Source organism: Polypterus senegalus, chromosome 2, assembly GCF_016835505.1.
Source record: "Polypterus senegalus isolate Bchr_013 chromosome 2, ASM1683550v1, whole genome shotgun sequence".
In the NCBI taxonomy this organism is placed as follows: Eukaryota; Metazoa; Chordata; class Cladistia; order Polypteriformes; family Polypteridae; genus Polypterus; species Polypterus senegalus.
This window is the reverse complement of record NC_053155.1, coordinates 101,003,990-101,020,891: the sequence shown is the minus strand read 5'-3', so window position 1 is coordinate 101,020,891 and position 16,902 is coordinate 101,003,990. Positions and strand designations below refer to the sequence as shown.

Here is a 16,902-nt window from a genome sequence, read left to right as displayed (position 1 = left end):
TCCAAGGGTTGTTTTCTTTCCTGTATTGGCTTCAAAACTTGATTAAATACCAGCATTCCAGTTATCACTTCCTAACAATGCTAAAGACACTGATCATTTCCAGTGGTCATAGTCCTTTCCTGCTTCAGTGTTCCTTTTCACTTTGCAACCATGTACACAATTTACATTGTCTGATTTCTTGAACCTTTCCATTACAACATTAATAGTATATTAAAGTCTGCCTCCTCAGAGCACTGATTCTCTTTAATTTTTGCTTTGGACAGAGCTATTGCTGAAAGGGACCACTCATTTCAATACCCTGCCGATGTGGGAGTCAATGCTTATGTTGAAATGCAACTGTCCTTCTTGCCAGAAAGTGAAAAACGTACTACAAGAGTTGTTGCCAAGAGTTTCTGCCCCGATTTTGATCATCACGTTGAGTTTCCATGTAATTTAATGATTCAGAGATCTAGTGGTGAATCTTTTAGTTTGGCAGAGCTTTGTGAATCTGGACAAGCAATATTTACTATATGTCATCGTGGTAGTACATACAGTAAGTACTGGTATTTAAATTTTAGTCCATTGCGTATGTATTATATATACAGTATGTTCTTGACTTAATTTTTTTTTTATTTTCATTAAAAGTTAATGCAAGCAGAAGATCAAAGGACACTATCCTGGGAACAGTAAAAGTACATTTGGCCGACTTGGTCCATAAGCGGGCAGGTATGAATTATATGACACACTGTACATTGTAATTGTACAGTAAATTTGAAATGAAGCAAGATATCAAATTATTTATAAAATGTTAGTTGCCTGTTTTTTTTTTCTTCTGTCATATTAAGTGCCACTTTTAGTTCATTAAAGGATAGGTTAGTCATATTTTTAGTCAAAGTTACTTATGTACAATCATGGCTTATATTACTTTGTCACATAAAATTGTATTCAAAGGTGAACTGTTTTTTGGTAAATTTTAAAAACACCTTGTCTTTTTGTAGCTTACAATCGGACTTTGGATGTATTCTCTAAGTTTTAAGGCTTTTCATTGGACTTGTGAACCATTTTTTTTTAGGCAAAAATGTTTTTGTACAGTATATTTATTGATCCGCATCTTGGGATTGCACACATATTACAAAATAGCATATCTCTCTAATATAAAAAGAAATCCTGTCCTGGAAAGCAAAAGCAAGGCTACGATACGTGATCTTCATGGAAGACATTTAAAAGACCCGCAAGACCAAAGAGACTTGCCACAGTGCGTCTCGCAGGGACCGTAAACATGAGACATTGTTCCAAGAGATTGACCCAGGAACGTCTCGCGATGACGTAGAACATGAGATTCTTGCAAGACACGTTCTACTTACAATCTATTAAATAGGATAACGGGGCAGCAAAATATTCAGTCTTGTGAAGGATTTGAGCACATACAAATCCAGGGTCTCAACGCATATAAAGCATATAAGGACATACGTTATAAAAGAAACATCGACGAATAAGTGCAGAAGAAATCAGCATGGAGAAAAGAGACTCAAAAGCGTTGGAAAGGAAAAAGAAAAAATAATCTAGATGCAAATTCAGAAAATAAGGCAAGTAATTATCAGCCTGTAACAAGTGGAAATGAAACAAAGCACGTCCAATTGGGCTCAGAATTAAAAGACTGGGTAAAAGACAAAGACGTTCACAAACGTTGGCGCTATACACATGCATAGCAGATTATGAAAGCAGAGCATTTGAAAGGCTCGAAATAAAAATTATGCGCAATTCAAATGTGGAGAAAGTTAAAGAATATAAGAGTAGAAAAATTAGAAAGTATAAAAAAAAGTAAAGCTTGCAGTAGCGCAAACAAACGGAAATTAATACTCAAAAAAGGGAAGATGATCACCACGGACCAGGTGTCATTGAAAAAAAAGCAGGACAAAGAGAGGTCAGAGATAAAGGACAGAGTAGAAAACAAAGTGAAAAGTCATAAAGAGGTTAAAAAACAAAAGGGCCAAACACCAGCAGAACAGGTTAGAGATAATTCATGATAGGTTTCTCTGTTTGGAATTTCAGCACAGACAAAGCGAACTATATCATCAGCAGTTAATAATTTTTTTTGCAAAGTAACCAATAAATGCATGTGAGGTAAAACACGTTTTTGAAATTCTCTGACTTAAACTTCAAAGCCTTACAATATTTACATACTTCTGACATATCACCTATGTCCATATATTCGATCTCTATTCGCCTTTTAGTTATTCCTCCGAGTAATAATTTCTGTTTTTCAGCATTAATGTGAAGTTTAGTGTTTTTTTTTTTTGGACACTTTCGTTTTTTTGATGCTTTCATACTCTGTATCTTGCCCTGCATGTGTTTCGCGCCTATGTTTTTTTGGGGGTCTTTTGAATTCCAGTTTTCATTATCTCTAACCTGACAAAGTCATTAAACACACTCACTGACCTCATTTAAAAGATTCAGCATATTTGGACTCGAAAGATTCCAAATATTGTTTTTACAGAAGTTCTGAAATAAAAGTGAAACTAATGAAATAGCAACAATTCAAAGAAACAAAAATCTTAAAAGTGTGTCCGGAAAACCAAACATGGAGGTTGGCGATTGAAGCGAGCAGGAGGCGAAGCCCCCTAGTCCATATTATTTTAAGAAGGTAAAACAGCAAAAAGCAAATCATTGTTGTAAGATTTACCCATTTTAAAAGGAGATTGACTGTTCTTTTCCAAGTACCTCATTCATATTCAAAAGTCATCACCAAGTCATCACTAAGTTGCCTTTTTGACATTATTTAATGTTGATGGGTAGAAACGAATTGGTGTCTCTGTTCTGTAGACAACAAGACAGTCTTCTTCTTCCTCTTTTGGCTGCTACCGTTAGGGGTTGCCACAGCAGATCATCTTTTTCCATATCTTCCTGTCCGCTGCATCTTGTTCTGTTACACCCATCACCTGCATGTCCTCTCTCACCACATCCATAAACCTTCTCTTAGGCCTTCCTCTTTTCCTCTTGCCTGGCAGCTCCTTCCTTAGCATCCTTTTGTCAATATATCCAGCATCTCTCCTCTGCACATGTCCAAACCAACGTAATCTCACCTCCCTGACTTTGTCTCCAAACTGTCCAACCTGAGCTGACCCTCTAATGTACTCGTTCCTAATACTATCCATCCTTGTCACACCCAATGCAAATTTTAGCATCTTTACCTCTGCCATCTCCAGCTCTGTCTCCTATTTTTTGGTAGGCAACAAGACAGTAATACTGGTAGACAGTAATAGAAGAAAGTAATGCTTATAGGCAGTGACAGTATGACAGTACTACTGGCATGACAGTAATACTGAAAAAGGCACACTTACAATCAATCACTTTGATTATTTTGCTGTTATGTAAGGTCATTTCTTTATGGCTCAATGATTGCCACTAGATAGATAATGTACATATGTGCTTCAGTGAGAAAGAATATTGAGCAACCATATAGTATGTAATCAGTGACAAGAACTGAATAGACAGGCATTCATCCCTCCACCTTCCTAAACCACTTATCCAGGACAGAGTCATGGGACAGCTGGAGCCTGTCCCAGGAAGCATCGGACACAAAACAGGAACAATCTCTGGATTGGGCACCAGTCTATCACAGGCCAAACACAGATACACACACAGAGAGAACACATTAAAAATGCCAGTTAGCCTAACCGGCATGTGTTTGCAACTAACACTGGAGACCAGAACATCTGAGGAGAACATGCAAACACCACATTCTCATAATCCCAGTCTCCTTATCTGCGAGAAAGCAGCTTTATCTCTGCATCACCTTGCCACCTAATATTATTATTAGCAGACAAGTCATCAGGAAGTGTATTCTTACCTCAAGAAAACTGGTTCCAAGAATTTATGATAAAATAATTATTTCTAGTTTGATTTTGTTATAACAAGGATGCCTTGTAAACGTGAAGTCATATTTTCTAATATTGAACTTTGCTTCATCAAAGTTGTTATAATTAGTAAGTTTTAAATCTTTTACATTCACTTATGGACTTATGTACTCTTAGGTAGCGTTATAAGCTACAATAACAAACAAGGCGTTTTCACAATTTGTAAAAGGCTTCATTTTAAAGCGCAGATTTATATGGTAAAGTGATATATACCATAATTATTTGAAAAATACAGAACCAACCCTTTAAGAGAAAGGAAAATGAACATATGTTTAAAAGTGAAAAGTAATCTTTCATGTAGGAGCTTTAAGGAAATCGTAGCATGAGACAATAGAGCTGTGGATGTATAAATCACCAGAAAAAATCAGTCCAGTGGCATTGCTGATCTAATATTGGGCTGGGTGAAGAACTCAAAAACTCAAACATCAATGCAGCAGTTAGGGAGCGAACTGGCTGGCTATGCATAGCTTTACCTTTGACCAATTTCTGGAACCTTTATATTACAGTATTAATAGTATATTAAAATTTGCCTCTTCAGAAGGCTGATTCGGTTTAATATTTGCTTTGGATGGAGATATTACGAAAAGGAACCACTTATTCCAACACTCTGTTGATATGGTAGTGGACATGCGGCTTTCCTTCTTGACAATCAGTGAAAAACGGATTACAAGAGTAGTTGCAAAGAATTTCTACCCAGATTTCCTAAAATAGGTAGGAAGTCCCATTGAAAGAACAGGAAATTTTGCAGGAAGTGATTTTGAGATATCAAAATTAATTTCACATATCATAAAATGCATGTAGGGTCAACTAGAGATATCTCAAAATGTAAAGGAACTTATTTTAAGTTATCTTAACTTACATTTGAAATATCTTAAAATACATTTAAGATATCTTGAAATATTTTTTTCAGATATGTATAATTCATTTTAATTGCATTTACAGATATCTTAAATGCATTTTTAGATATCTCTAAATGTTAATTCAGTTCGCCATAAATCTGGATATTTTGCATTTGGAGTAATTAAGATTTTAAGAGTGCAAACCATTATCATAATAATAGTTTTATTTCAGACAAACTGTATAAATAAATTGAGACAAGACATCTGTAAGAATTTTTATCTTGCAGATACAGGCAGGATGATTACATAGGCACTAGGCACTATTTGCATCCCTGGTAATGTAATTTTCAGGCTTTGTTTTAATGGATACCAGCTGCACTTTGTAACATTAGCCAGTTCAACAGCAAAGAATAAAAAAAATTGGTTCCACATTACCAAATAGCCAGATCTGACTTGACAAGTGGAAACATATACTAGCTACAGCCTGACTAAAAACTACATTTACTGTCATGAAGAAAATAACCTTTATAACAATAATTTTTGTTACTCTGGCAATATTTTTATAAAAATATTTAACATTTTTTTTTTGTATTTTTTTTACAGACTTAAGCTTACATGATTGGTAAAAATACATGATTATTTACTAATACGGTTTTATCATTTATATTATATAGGTATTTCTGGATGGTTTGCTGTCTGTTTACTTCATACCAACACTTCAGTGGAGTCATGTTTACAGAACTTTGGTGGTGGGCTCGAAGTGTCTATCGGCTTCACTCATCATTTTGACAGAGAAAGGGTTATAAGAGTTGCAAGAAGCATGGGCTGGAATGCAGGATATAGTGAAAATGATGAAAGTGATGATTGCGATCTAACTGAACAAGCCTTGGCAATTCAAATTGGAATACCTCGACTATGGCTCCCCTTGCATTGTCTGTTACTTGCAGGAAAGAGAAACCTGGAAAGGTCAACATACTGTTACACAAGATACAAATTTTATGACAAAGAAGCCTTCAACTCCTCACTTCGGCATCCAGTGAATGATGATGATGAAGTAACTACTGTGACCTTTAAAGATACCCAGACAGTTGAGGTTCTGAGAAACCAGTGCTTCCTTTGGTATCTGAGAGAGGAGAAACTGGAAATACAAGTGTGGGTTGCTTTTGGTAAAGAGAGAAGGCATAGACCTCATGACACAGATCGTTTAATTGGCTCTGCTTATATAGACCTTTCTACACTGGCAAAGAAACCTTGGAAAAAGCAGGCAATAAGTGGTAAGCAATGTGTAGATGTTAACACTGAAGGTGCCTATTTTGAAACTAAAGCAAAAGTAGAAGACATGATTAAAAGTAAACTTTGGATTCTTTTTTGCAGAAAAAATAGTGCCTTTAACTATGTAAAGCATCTTGAAATTTTAGTGATAAAGTGTATAATTATTGTATTTAGCAAACAGTAATTTAGTATGTCATGAATCGGGTTTGTGTGAGGTCATTTAGAAGAATACTGTCATTGTCATTGCCAGCAGACCCCCGTGACCCTGTGTTAGGATATAGCAGGTTGGACAATGACTGACTGTCATTGTCTGCAAACAAACTGAACTGAATACATCACAAAAAGCAAAATTCATTGTTCATATATTCCAATAAATTAGGAAGGTAAACATATTTTTTCTGTGAAACCATTTACTAACACGTTCAGCGTTCTTCATAAAGTGTGCGATAGTGAAAATATTCGGTGAACACATCCGTGCATGTAGTCATAACTTCATTAAAAGGTTATAGATTTGCCATTTTAAAACACTTTTGCTGTATTCACTTGTTGCAAGTTTTAATCGGCACATTTGCAAAGACATAAACAAAATGTAATATTTATCCTATTTTGAAATTTCAATCCTTTTATGGCACATATTAAGACTGATAACTGATTTCCTCATGTGCTATGTGCAGTTCATTCTCTTTTAAATACAGAAGCAGACAGTGCATTTTGTGGCTTGATTGTAGTAAATAATAGTTCTGTACAGTTTTTGGTGAATAACTCTGTTTTCATTGTTAAGGGTGTTGCCCCTTTTGTTTAGTATGTAAATATTTATTTTTGACTATACCATACAGTTTTTAAAAGTTAAATTTTCTTAACATACACCGTTTTAAGAAAATACTAATTTTTACTGTTTTCTTAATAATATTTTTGAAAATTTGCTCATTTACAACTTGCTGGAATTTTTTTTCTTGTTCACAATTGAATGCAAATTAGTTATTCATATTTTAATAGTTTTATCTTTCTCTAATTTGTTTCAGGTGTTTATCCACTTTTTAAAAGAGGTGCATCAGATTTGTCAGGAGCAGCAGTCAGAATTCACATCTCCTTGGTACCAGTTGGCTTCACTTTTATCAAGGAACCACCTTTGCCATTGAAAAACAGTTATGTAGAGGATATACTTGATAAAGAGGATGAAGAAGGTGGTATAGATACACACTTTGAAAGTGATGATTCTACAGACCTACAGAAAAATAAAACATTAATAGACTCTGCTGAAAGTGTCAGTATTTTGAAGGATGACCTCAAAAACACCTTTGCTGTGAACATTATAATTGAAAGAGCCATGCATCTCAGCCTCAAAGGTAACAGCTGATATTCAATACAGATATGTATTGTAAATATACATTAGGATAAACCATCTTTTTTTACTCAAAATATTCTTTGATCAATACTTTCTCTAGACATGATTACACCTCCAAATATTTATATGGAAATAAAAAAATAAAATGGATATTATCTTGAGCTTATTCCACTTTTAGTAAGTTTTGTTATTGCAATTATTTGAGGTTTTTACAGAGTACAGTGGGAAAAAGATCTCTCACTCAACATTTCATAAAAGGAGTGGAAGGCAGCAGTGCACAGAATTCACTCAAGCTCTGTATGTGCAAAGCATACAATTATTCAACTTACAATTATATATCAAGCACATTTGTCTCGTTTAAAATTGTCCAAAATGTTTCCAGGGCAAGATTCAACCTGTGAACGTTGCAATCAAGTTCCAGCCTCACTGGGCCACATGTTTTGGGCGTGCACCAAATTAACATCATTCTGGACCAAAATTTTTAAATACCTTTGAGACAGCCTTGTTGTCACAATCAGTCCTAATCTATTAACAGCTGTATTTGGTGTACTCCCAGATGGGCTTAAGGTGGAGAAAGACAAACAAATAGTAATTGCAGTTACTTCAATATTGGCACATAGACTTGTCTTGCTTAACTGGAAGAATCCTAACCCACCTCTTTTAAGTCAGTGGGTAACTGATGTTGTATATTATATGAAATTGAAAAAAATCTAATTCTCACTTAGAAGATCTATGCAATTATTTTTTAAACCTGGCACGAGCTAATCAATAACATTTTAGGATAAGAATTTAAATTGAGAAAGTGGATTCTCTCCCCTTATTTATTTTAATTATTATTTTTTTCTTTTTTTTTTTTTTTTTTTCTTGTCTTTTGTACTATTAAAATTTTACTCTGTTAGCATAGCTCTCTTTCTCATGGGTGGGGGTTGATTTGATTTGAAATTTAGTTTTGTAAAATTTCAATTTCTTGTATGGAATGTTATTTGCTTTTAATAAATTCAATAAATGGTAAAGAATACATACTGTAGCAACCTCTTTTATAATATAAAACTATGTTCTTCCTGTATTTATTAGTACTAGCACAATTGTGTATGTTAGGCACCATAATAGGAACAATCACATTCTTTACTGTGCAGTGCCACTCCTGTAGTCATGTTAAAGATTTTAATATTACTGCATTTAATAAAAGAATGCACAGTGTATAGTGTTGCTGCCTCACTTAAGAATATATCTAATTCATTTTTCATTTGTTGTTTATTCATGCTCTTAATAAGTACTGAATATTGCTTTCTATTTTGAGTGTTTTTTTTTTTTGTTTTTTTTTTTCTGAATTTTTGTTTTTTCCCACCTAGGCTGCCCCTTAATAGAACGTAGTGGTGTAAAACCAAGTTGCTGTGTATCATGTGCTACTGCAGACACTTTGAGTCTTGTGAGTACACCTGTCATTGAGGGCACAGACTCTCCTGTCTGGGACTACCAACAGCGAACACGGTACTGTTTTGTTTACTTGAATTCTTCAGTAATTTTTTCAAAACAATGCACAGTGCAAGGGCTTTTTCTTGTTCTGCTTCATCTACTTCTTCTGTTTCTGCTTGTTCTTTCAGCTGCTCCCATTAAGGGTTGCCATGGCAGATCATCTGTTTCCATATCTTCCTTTCTTCTATATCTTGGTCTCCCACACCCATCACCTGCATGTCCTCTCTCACCGCATCCATAAACCTTCTATTTGGCCTTCCTCTTTTTCTTCTTGCCTGGCAGCTCCACCCTTAGCATCCTTCTCCCAATATGCCCAGCATCTCTACTCTGGACATGACCAAACTAACGCAATGTCACCTGACATTCTTCTCCACCTGCTCCACCCTGCCTGCACTCTCTTCTTCACCTCTCTTCCACACTCCCCCGTTACTCTGTACTGTTGATCCCAAGTATTTTAACTCCTCTACCTTTTCCAGCTCTACACCCTGCATCCTCCCTATTCCTCTGACCTCCCTCTCATTCACACACTATATTCTGTCTTGGTCCCACTGACCTTCATTCTTTTCCTCTTTAGAGCATATCTCCACATTTCCAGGGTCTCCTTAATCTGCTCCCTATTCTTGTTACACATCACAATGTCATCCGCAAACCTCATGGACCATGGGGACTCTAATCTCCACTTCAACCTGTCCATCACCATTGCAAATAAGAAAGAGCTCAGAGCTGATCCATGATGTAATCCCAACTCCACCTCAAACACATCTCTCACTTCTACCACAGACCTCACCACTGTCACACCTCCCTCATACATATTCTGTATCACTCTTGCATACTTCTCTGCCACTTCTGACTTCCCCATACAATACAACTCCTCTCTAGGCACCCTGTCATATGCTTTCTCTAGGTCCACAAAGACGCAATGCAGCTACTTTTGGCCTTCTGCATACTTCTCCATCTTCCTGGTTTAATATCTCTACATTATCCAACCTTCTCTCTCTCTCTCTCTCATGCATCACTGTCTCTAAGTACTCTTTCCATCTGCTCAACACACTTTCCTCACTTATGAGTATGTTTCCATCATTATCCTTCATCACCTAAACCTGTTGCTCATCTTTGCCAGATCGTTCCCTCTGTTTTTCCATTCAGTACAGGTCCTTTTCTCCCTCCTAAGTGTCCAGCCTCTCATGTAACTCAACATATGCCTTATTCTTTAACCTTGTCACCTCTCTCTTCACTTTATACCTTCCTTCTACTCCTGTCTCCTTTCTTCATCTCTCTGACTATCCCTCTTCTTCTTCGCCAACCTCATCCTCTGTATACTCTCCTGTAATTCCCTTTCAATCACCAGGTTTCTTTGTCCTCCTTCCTCTGTTGAGATATTACATCTAGCACCCATCTAATAATAAGGTAATAATGGTGGTAGAGTGCTAGACAAAACAATTGTGGATTAGGTGAAAGTTATCAAAACATAGTTTCATGCCTATGAAGGGAACCACAGGTACAATCTTTTTTTTGTCAGCCAAATGCAGCAAAAGCAACAGATAAAGGTGAACAGTCAGCATTATGTGTTTTTTTAGATCTGAAGTAGGTTTGACAGAGTGCTGTAAGAGGGGGTGAGGTGGCCATTATGTAAGTTAAATGGGGATGAACGGTTAGTGTCTGTAATGTTGTCAACATATGATCTTTTATTAATGGGAAATAGTGAAGTGGAATTACAGGAGAAGAAACTGAAAAAGTGTATGGAAGAAATCCCAAGAGCCATTCTAACTGCTAAAATAACTTCTTTGTTATTGAGTGGAAAAGCTTACAAAAGCTGTGTGAGGAGCTAATGAAGTTGAAACATAAAACAAAGCTGAAAAGAGCAGTTGACAGTGATGTGTAGAGTGTCATATATTGAGATCAAGATGAATGATGAGTTAAGCTGGCATTCACAAAGGACAATATCCCTCTCCAGTCTTACATTTGGTTGTACTTTTGGGGATTAGAACATTAATTTTCAAAATTTTCTGACTGAAGAAATATGTCTTCAATAATAATTTACCTGTATTTTATACTTTTCTTTACTACTTTTATTCCAATAAATATGGAGACATTCAAAATGAGCATGGAATACTTTGTTATTTTCCAGTAATATTTTAGAAATGTTTAATAATGTGACTGGACTCACTTGGAAAACCACTAGGTGGGGCTGTGAAAGGCTGAAATGGCATGCTACCAGTAAAAACTCAAGTTGAAACCTAGGTCAAGGCTCAGGAATAATCAGAATTTAAGCTTAACCAAGTTTAGACCTATATCCTGTAGCATGTTAATGTGATATGCATTTTTTAGGCTTACGTCCTCAAAGAGAAAATTCAAAGTGTATTGTTTTGTAGTAGATAAAAACAGAAATAATATTTTTGATTTAATTGTCCCTTGTAAACCAGTCAAGGACACATAACAGAATAAAACCATAAATAACTGTAGATGAGAGCATAATGTAGGTAAATATTCCATGAAAATACACATACCAAAATCCACCCTCTTCATAAATATTTATGCATCAGAGATTGTAAATCTTGACTTAGAATATATTCTTTAAAGCTATTTTTCTAACAACATACCTTTAAAATTTGGTTTGTGAGAGAATTACTCTGTTAGTTTTATATCATTTTGTATTGTGAAATTTATATTTGCATCTCTAACTGATAAATAAACTGGTTAAAAACTTGCTAAAGAGTAATATTTGAAGTATGTGTTAAATTAATCCATTTGATTTAAAATTTTATTGAATTTATTAAAATGAAATAACATTCCATACATGCAAGTCAAGTTTTACAAAACTAGGTCAGAAACAAATCAATCCCCACCCATGAGAAAGAGAGCTAGGCCAACAGAGTAAAACTGTAATAGTAGGAAAGATAAATAGAATAAAAAAGGGAAGAGAATCCACTAAAATGTTATTGATTAGATCCTGCCAGGTTTTGCATAGATCCTCTAAGTAAGTTCAATTTCAGATAATATATACTGTAACATCAGTTACTCATGGAGTTGGGAGGTGGATTAGGGTTCTTCCATTTGAGCAAGATAAGTCTACGTGCCAATAGTGAAGTAAAGGGAATTGCAGTTTATTTGTCCTTCGCCACTTTAAGCCCATCTGGAAGTACACCAAACACAGCTTTTAATGGGTTAGGAGAGATTGTGACACCAAGGTTGTCTGAAAGGCATTTAAAGATTTTGGTCCAAAATGATGTTAATTTGGTACTCGCTCAAAACATGTGGCCCAGTGAAGTTGGGGCTCGATTGCAACTCTCGTAGGTTGAATCTTGTCCTGGAAACATCCATCCATCCATTATCCAACCCGCTACATCCTAACTACAGGGTCACAGGGGTCTGTTGGAGCCAATCCCAGCCAACACAGGGCGCAAGGCAAGAAACAAACCCCAGGCAGGGCGCCAACCCAACACAGGGCGCACGCACACACACACACACACACACCAAGCACATGCTAGGGTCAATTTAGAATCACCAGTGCATCTAACCTACATGTCTTTGGACTTGTGGGAGGAAACCGGAGTACCCGGAGGAAACTCATGGAAACATTTTGGACAATTTTAAATGCGACAGATGCGCTCGATATAGTATTTTAAGTTGAATAATTGAATACTTTGCACATATGGAGCTAGAGTGAATTCTGTGCAATTCTGCCTTCCACTCCTTTTCTGAAATGTTGAGAGAGAGATCCTTTTAACGCTTTACCCTGGCATCTTTGAAAGAGAGGGACTTTAAAATGTTTTTATATATAATAGAAATGCTTTCTGTGTCCTTAAGACTGATCAATTTTTTTTATATTAATAGATATTAAAGAATTGAGGTACGTGGGAGATGAGGAAAATTGGGCAGGTTTTGTTTAGCAAAGTTTCTGATTTGTAGGTAGTGAAAGAAACGTGTTGCAGGACAGTTAAATTTGTTCGTAGGATGCGAAGACATTGTCTATGTACAGATCTCTAAGTGATTTAATCCCAAATATTTTCCAGACATTAAAAACTGTATACATTTGAGAGGGTGGAAAAGGGTGGTTATTGTGCAGAGGTGACACAGATAAAAGCCTCTCTATCTTGAAGTATTTCCTTCATTGGTTCCATATTCTGAGTGAATAAAGCACAATTGGGTTGTTAGTACGTATATTGGCTATAACTTGTATTTACTGGGGTACAAAGCAAGGAATATAAAGAATTGCTGCAGGATTTTATTTTGTTGATAGAGAGCTTTATGTTTACTTGTGATGTTTACCCCTAGGTATTTAAACTGACCTGCAATGATAAAAGTGAAGGTGTCCAATCTAATATTGTGTGCTTGAGAGTTCGCCGGAAAGAGCACACTTTTATTCAAATTAATTATGAGATTAGAAAACTTATGAAATTCTGTTAATGCTGTTAGAACTGCAGGCACAGTATTTTGTGTATTTGTGTGTGTGTGTGTGTGTGTATATATATATATATATATATATATATATATATATATATATATATATATATATATATATATATATATATATATATACACACACACATACAGGGTAGGCCATTTATATGGATACACCTTAATAAAATGGGAATGGTTGGTGATATTAACTTCCTGTTTGTGGTACATTAGTATATGTGAGGGGGGAAACTTTTCAAGATGAGTGGTGACCATGGTGGTCATTTTGGATCCAACTTTTGTTTTTTCAATAGGAAGAGGGTCATGTGACACATCAAACGTATTGGGAATTTCACAAGAAAAACAGCCATACAGGCCTGATTGGTGGATTGCTGCAGAGATGGTTGTCCTTCTGGAAGGTTCTCCTCTCTCCACAGAGGACCTCTGGAACTCTGACAGAGTGACCATCGGGTTCTTGGTCACCTACCTGACTAAGGCCCTTCTCCCCCGATCACTCCGTTTAGATGGCTAGCTGGCTAGCTCTAGGAAGAGTCCTGGTGGTTTCGAACTTCTTTCACTTACGGATGATGGAGGCCACTGTGCTCATTGGGACCTTCAAAGGAGCAGAATTCATTTTTCTGTAACCTTCCCCAGATTTGTGCCTCGAGACAATCCTGTCTCAGAGGTCTACAGACAATTCCTTTGACTTCATGCTTGGTTTGTGCTCTGACTTGAACTGTCAACTGTGGGACCTTATATAGACAGGTGTGTGCCTTTCCAAATCATGTCCAATCAACTGAATTTACCACAGGTGGACTCCAATTAAGCTGCAGAAACATCTCAAGGATGATCAGGGGAAACAGGATGCACTTGAGCTCAATTTGGAGCTTCATGGCAAAGGCTGTGAATACTTATGTACATGTGCTTTCAAACACATCTCAAACTTTTTTCACGTTGTCATTATGGGGTGTTTTGTGTAGAATTCTGAGGAAAAAATGAATTTAATCCATTTTGGAATAAGGCTGTAACATAACAAAATGTGGAAAAAGTGATGCGCTGTGAATACTTTCTGGATGCACTGTATATACAGTATATATTATATTATATATATATATAGAGAGAGAGAGAGCATATAGTGAAATTTTCTGTTCAAGTCCTTCTCTGATAAAACCCCTTTATCTCAAGCATTTCTGAGGTGAACTGCCAGTGCCTCAATGGCAATTGCAAAAAGTAGTGGTGACACGTTGTCTAGTACCATGTTCTAGTTAGAAGTAGTGATATTAATACATACTGAATCTTCTGGTATACAGTAGTTTGATCCATGCACAAATGTTCGGGCCAAACCCAAATTTCTCCAGTGCAGTGAAAAGGTAGTTCCATTAAACCATATCATTAGTTTTGTTAGTATATAAATTGTTTTGACTTTGTTATTGTTAAGTTTGATTGTGGTAAATACAAATTCACTTTTAGGCAAAAAATCAATACAGTGATCCCTCGCTATATCGTGCTTCGACTTTCACAGCTTCACTCCATCGCGGATTTTAAATGTAAGCATATCTAAATATATATCACGGATTTTTCGCTGGTTCACGGATTTCTGCGGTCAATGGGTCTATTAATTTATGGTACATGCTTCCTCAGTTTGTTTGCCCAGTTGATTTCATACAAGGGACGCTATTGGCGGATGGCTGAGAAGCTACCCAATCAGAGCACTTATTACGTATTAAATAAAACTCCTCAATGATCTACAATATGCTTCTCGCGGGGTACTTCGCATACTTGAAAGCCCAAACAGCACGTATTGATTTTTGATTGTTTGATTTTCTCTGTCTCTCACTCTCTCTGACATTCTCTGCTCCTGACGGAGGGGGTGTGAGCAGAGAGGCTGTTTGCCTAGAGGATACGGACGCTCCTCTAAAAAATGCAGAAAGACTACCTTCACATTGCTCCCTTTCTTGCGGCCGCTTTATCGCGGTGTCTCACATACTTAAAAGCCCAACAGCACATATTGATTTTTTAATGTTTGCTTTTCTCTTTCTCTCTGTCTCTCTGTCTCTCTCTCTCTCTCTCTCTCTCTCTGACATTCTCTGTTCCTGACGCGCACTCCTTTGAAGAGGAAGATATGTTTGCATTCTTTTAATTGTGAGAAAGAACTGTCATCTCTGTCTTGTCATGGAGCACAGTTTAAACCTTTGACTAAAGGGTGTAATTTCATGTCTAGAGGGCTCTAATAATGTTTAAAAACGTATTTAGAAGGTCGTAAACAGGTTTTCTATGCTCTGTGAAAATATTATATTTATAAATAAAGAATCCTACTTCATGGAAATTCATTTATCACGGTAGAGTCTGGAATGGATTAACCGCAATAAACGGAAAATATTTATAAACAGTGTGGGAAAGTTTATAAGGGCTTAAAATATAAAAACCTAACCATACAAACATATGGTTTCTACTTTGCGGATTTTTACCTATCGTGGGGGGTTCTGGAACGCAATCAGTCAGCGATCGAGGAGGGATTACTGTATACTGCTAATGTCATTTTAATTTTAAAAATTTATATTTGTTTCCTTTTGTTACTATTTGTTTCCTATTGTTATTTGTTTAATAGTGTTTATGATCACTTCTTTTACAAATGAAGAAGTTATGAAGACTGAACTGTAATTTTTTAATGCAAGTCTTATATTTAAATTTCACTATATGTGTAAATATTGAAACAATATGTAACTTCTTAATTTGATTATTTTAATGCATTTGTTCTCAGGCTTTCAAAGGAGATACTGCTTGATCCACATCAGTGTTTGGTTTTCAAGGTCTGGCATAAAGCAGGTAAAATTATACTTCTTCAGACTGCTGACATTTTGATATGCCAGATTTAGAGTAGTAGTAGTCTTTAAATGATTTTCTAATGGTATCTTTAATTTAGTTATAGGCGGTAAGCATTGATTTTTTTCTTTGTAGTAAAGCGATGTACAGTGGGAAAAATAAGTATTGAATGCGTCAACGTTTTTCTCAGTAAATATATTTCTAATGGGGCTATTGACACGAGGGTTTCACCAGATGTCAGTAACAACTCAAGTAATTCACACATACAAAGAAATCAAAACAAATAAGTCCATAAATTATGTGTAATAAATTGGAATGATACAGGGAATAAGTATTGAACACACTTACTGAAATTTATTTAATGCTTAGTAGAAAAGCCTTTGTTGGTAATGACAGCTTCAAGACGCCTCCTGTATGGAGAAACTACTCACATGCATTACTCAGGTGTGATTTTCGCCCATTCTTCCACACAAACTGTCCTCAAATCTTCAATGTCCCGTGGGTCTCTTCTGTGAACTCTGATCTTCAGTTCTTTCCATAGATTTTTAATTGGATTCAAGTCGAGTGATCGACTGGGCCATTCTAGCAGCTTTATTTTGTTTCTCTGAAACCAATTGAGAGTTTCCTTGGCTCTGTGTTTATGATCATTGTCTTGCTGAATTCTTATCAAGAATGTCCCTATACATTTCAACATTTGTCCTTCTTTCAGTTATATGAAGTCTGCCAGTATTTTTGGGGTGATGTGCAGTGCCATTTCTCCTCCAAACATGGTGTGTGCAATGACATCCACAGAGTTAAGTTTTGGTCTCATCTGAGCAGACTATATTCTCCCAGTATTTCATTGGCTTGCCCA

The 16,902-nt window shown here is 36.1% G+C and overlaps 1 protein-coding gene across 2 annotated transcripts in view; it reads left to right on the top strand.

Moving 5' to 3' along the window:
• The window catches only part of c2cd3 (C2 domain containing 3 centriole elongation regulator), a 92,785-nt gene that overhangs the window by 49,128 nt on the left and 26,755 nt on the right, over positions 1 to 16,902 (top strand). For both annotated transcript variants that reach the window (XM_039744277.1, XM_039744278.1), the window contains exons 21-26: positions 264 to 532; positions 625 to 705; positions 5,410 to 6,009; positions 7,030 to 7,353; positions 8,705 to 8,843; positions 15,988 to 16,052. In XM_039744277.1, coding sequence (XP_039600211.1) covers positions 264 to 532; positions 625 to 705; positions 5,410 to 6,009; positions 7,030 to 7,353; positions 8,705 to 8,843; positions 15,988 to 16,052 — 1,478 coding nt within the window. The remainder of the gene's footprint in view (positions 1 to 263; positions 533 to 624; positions 706 to 5,409; positions 6,010 to 7,029; positions 7,354 to 8,704; positions 8,844 to 15,987; positions 16,053 to 16,902) is intronic.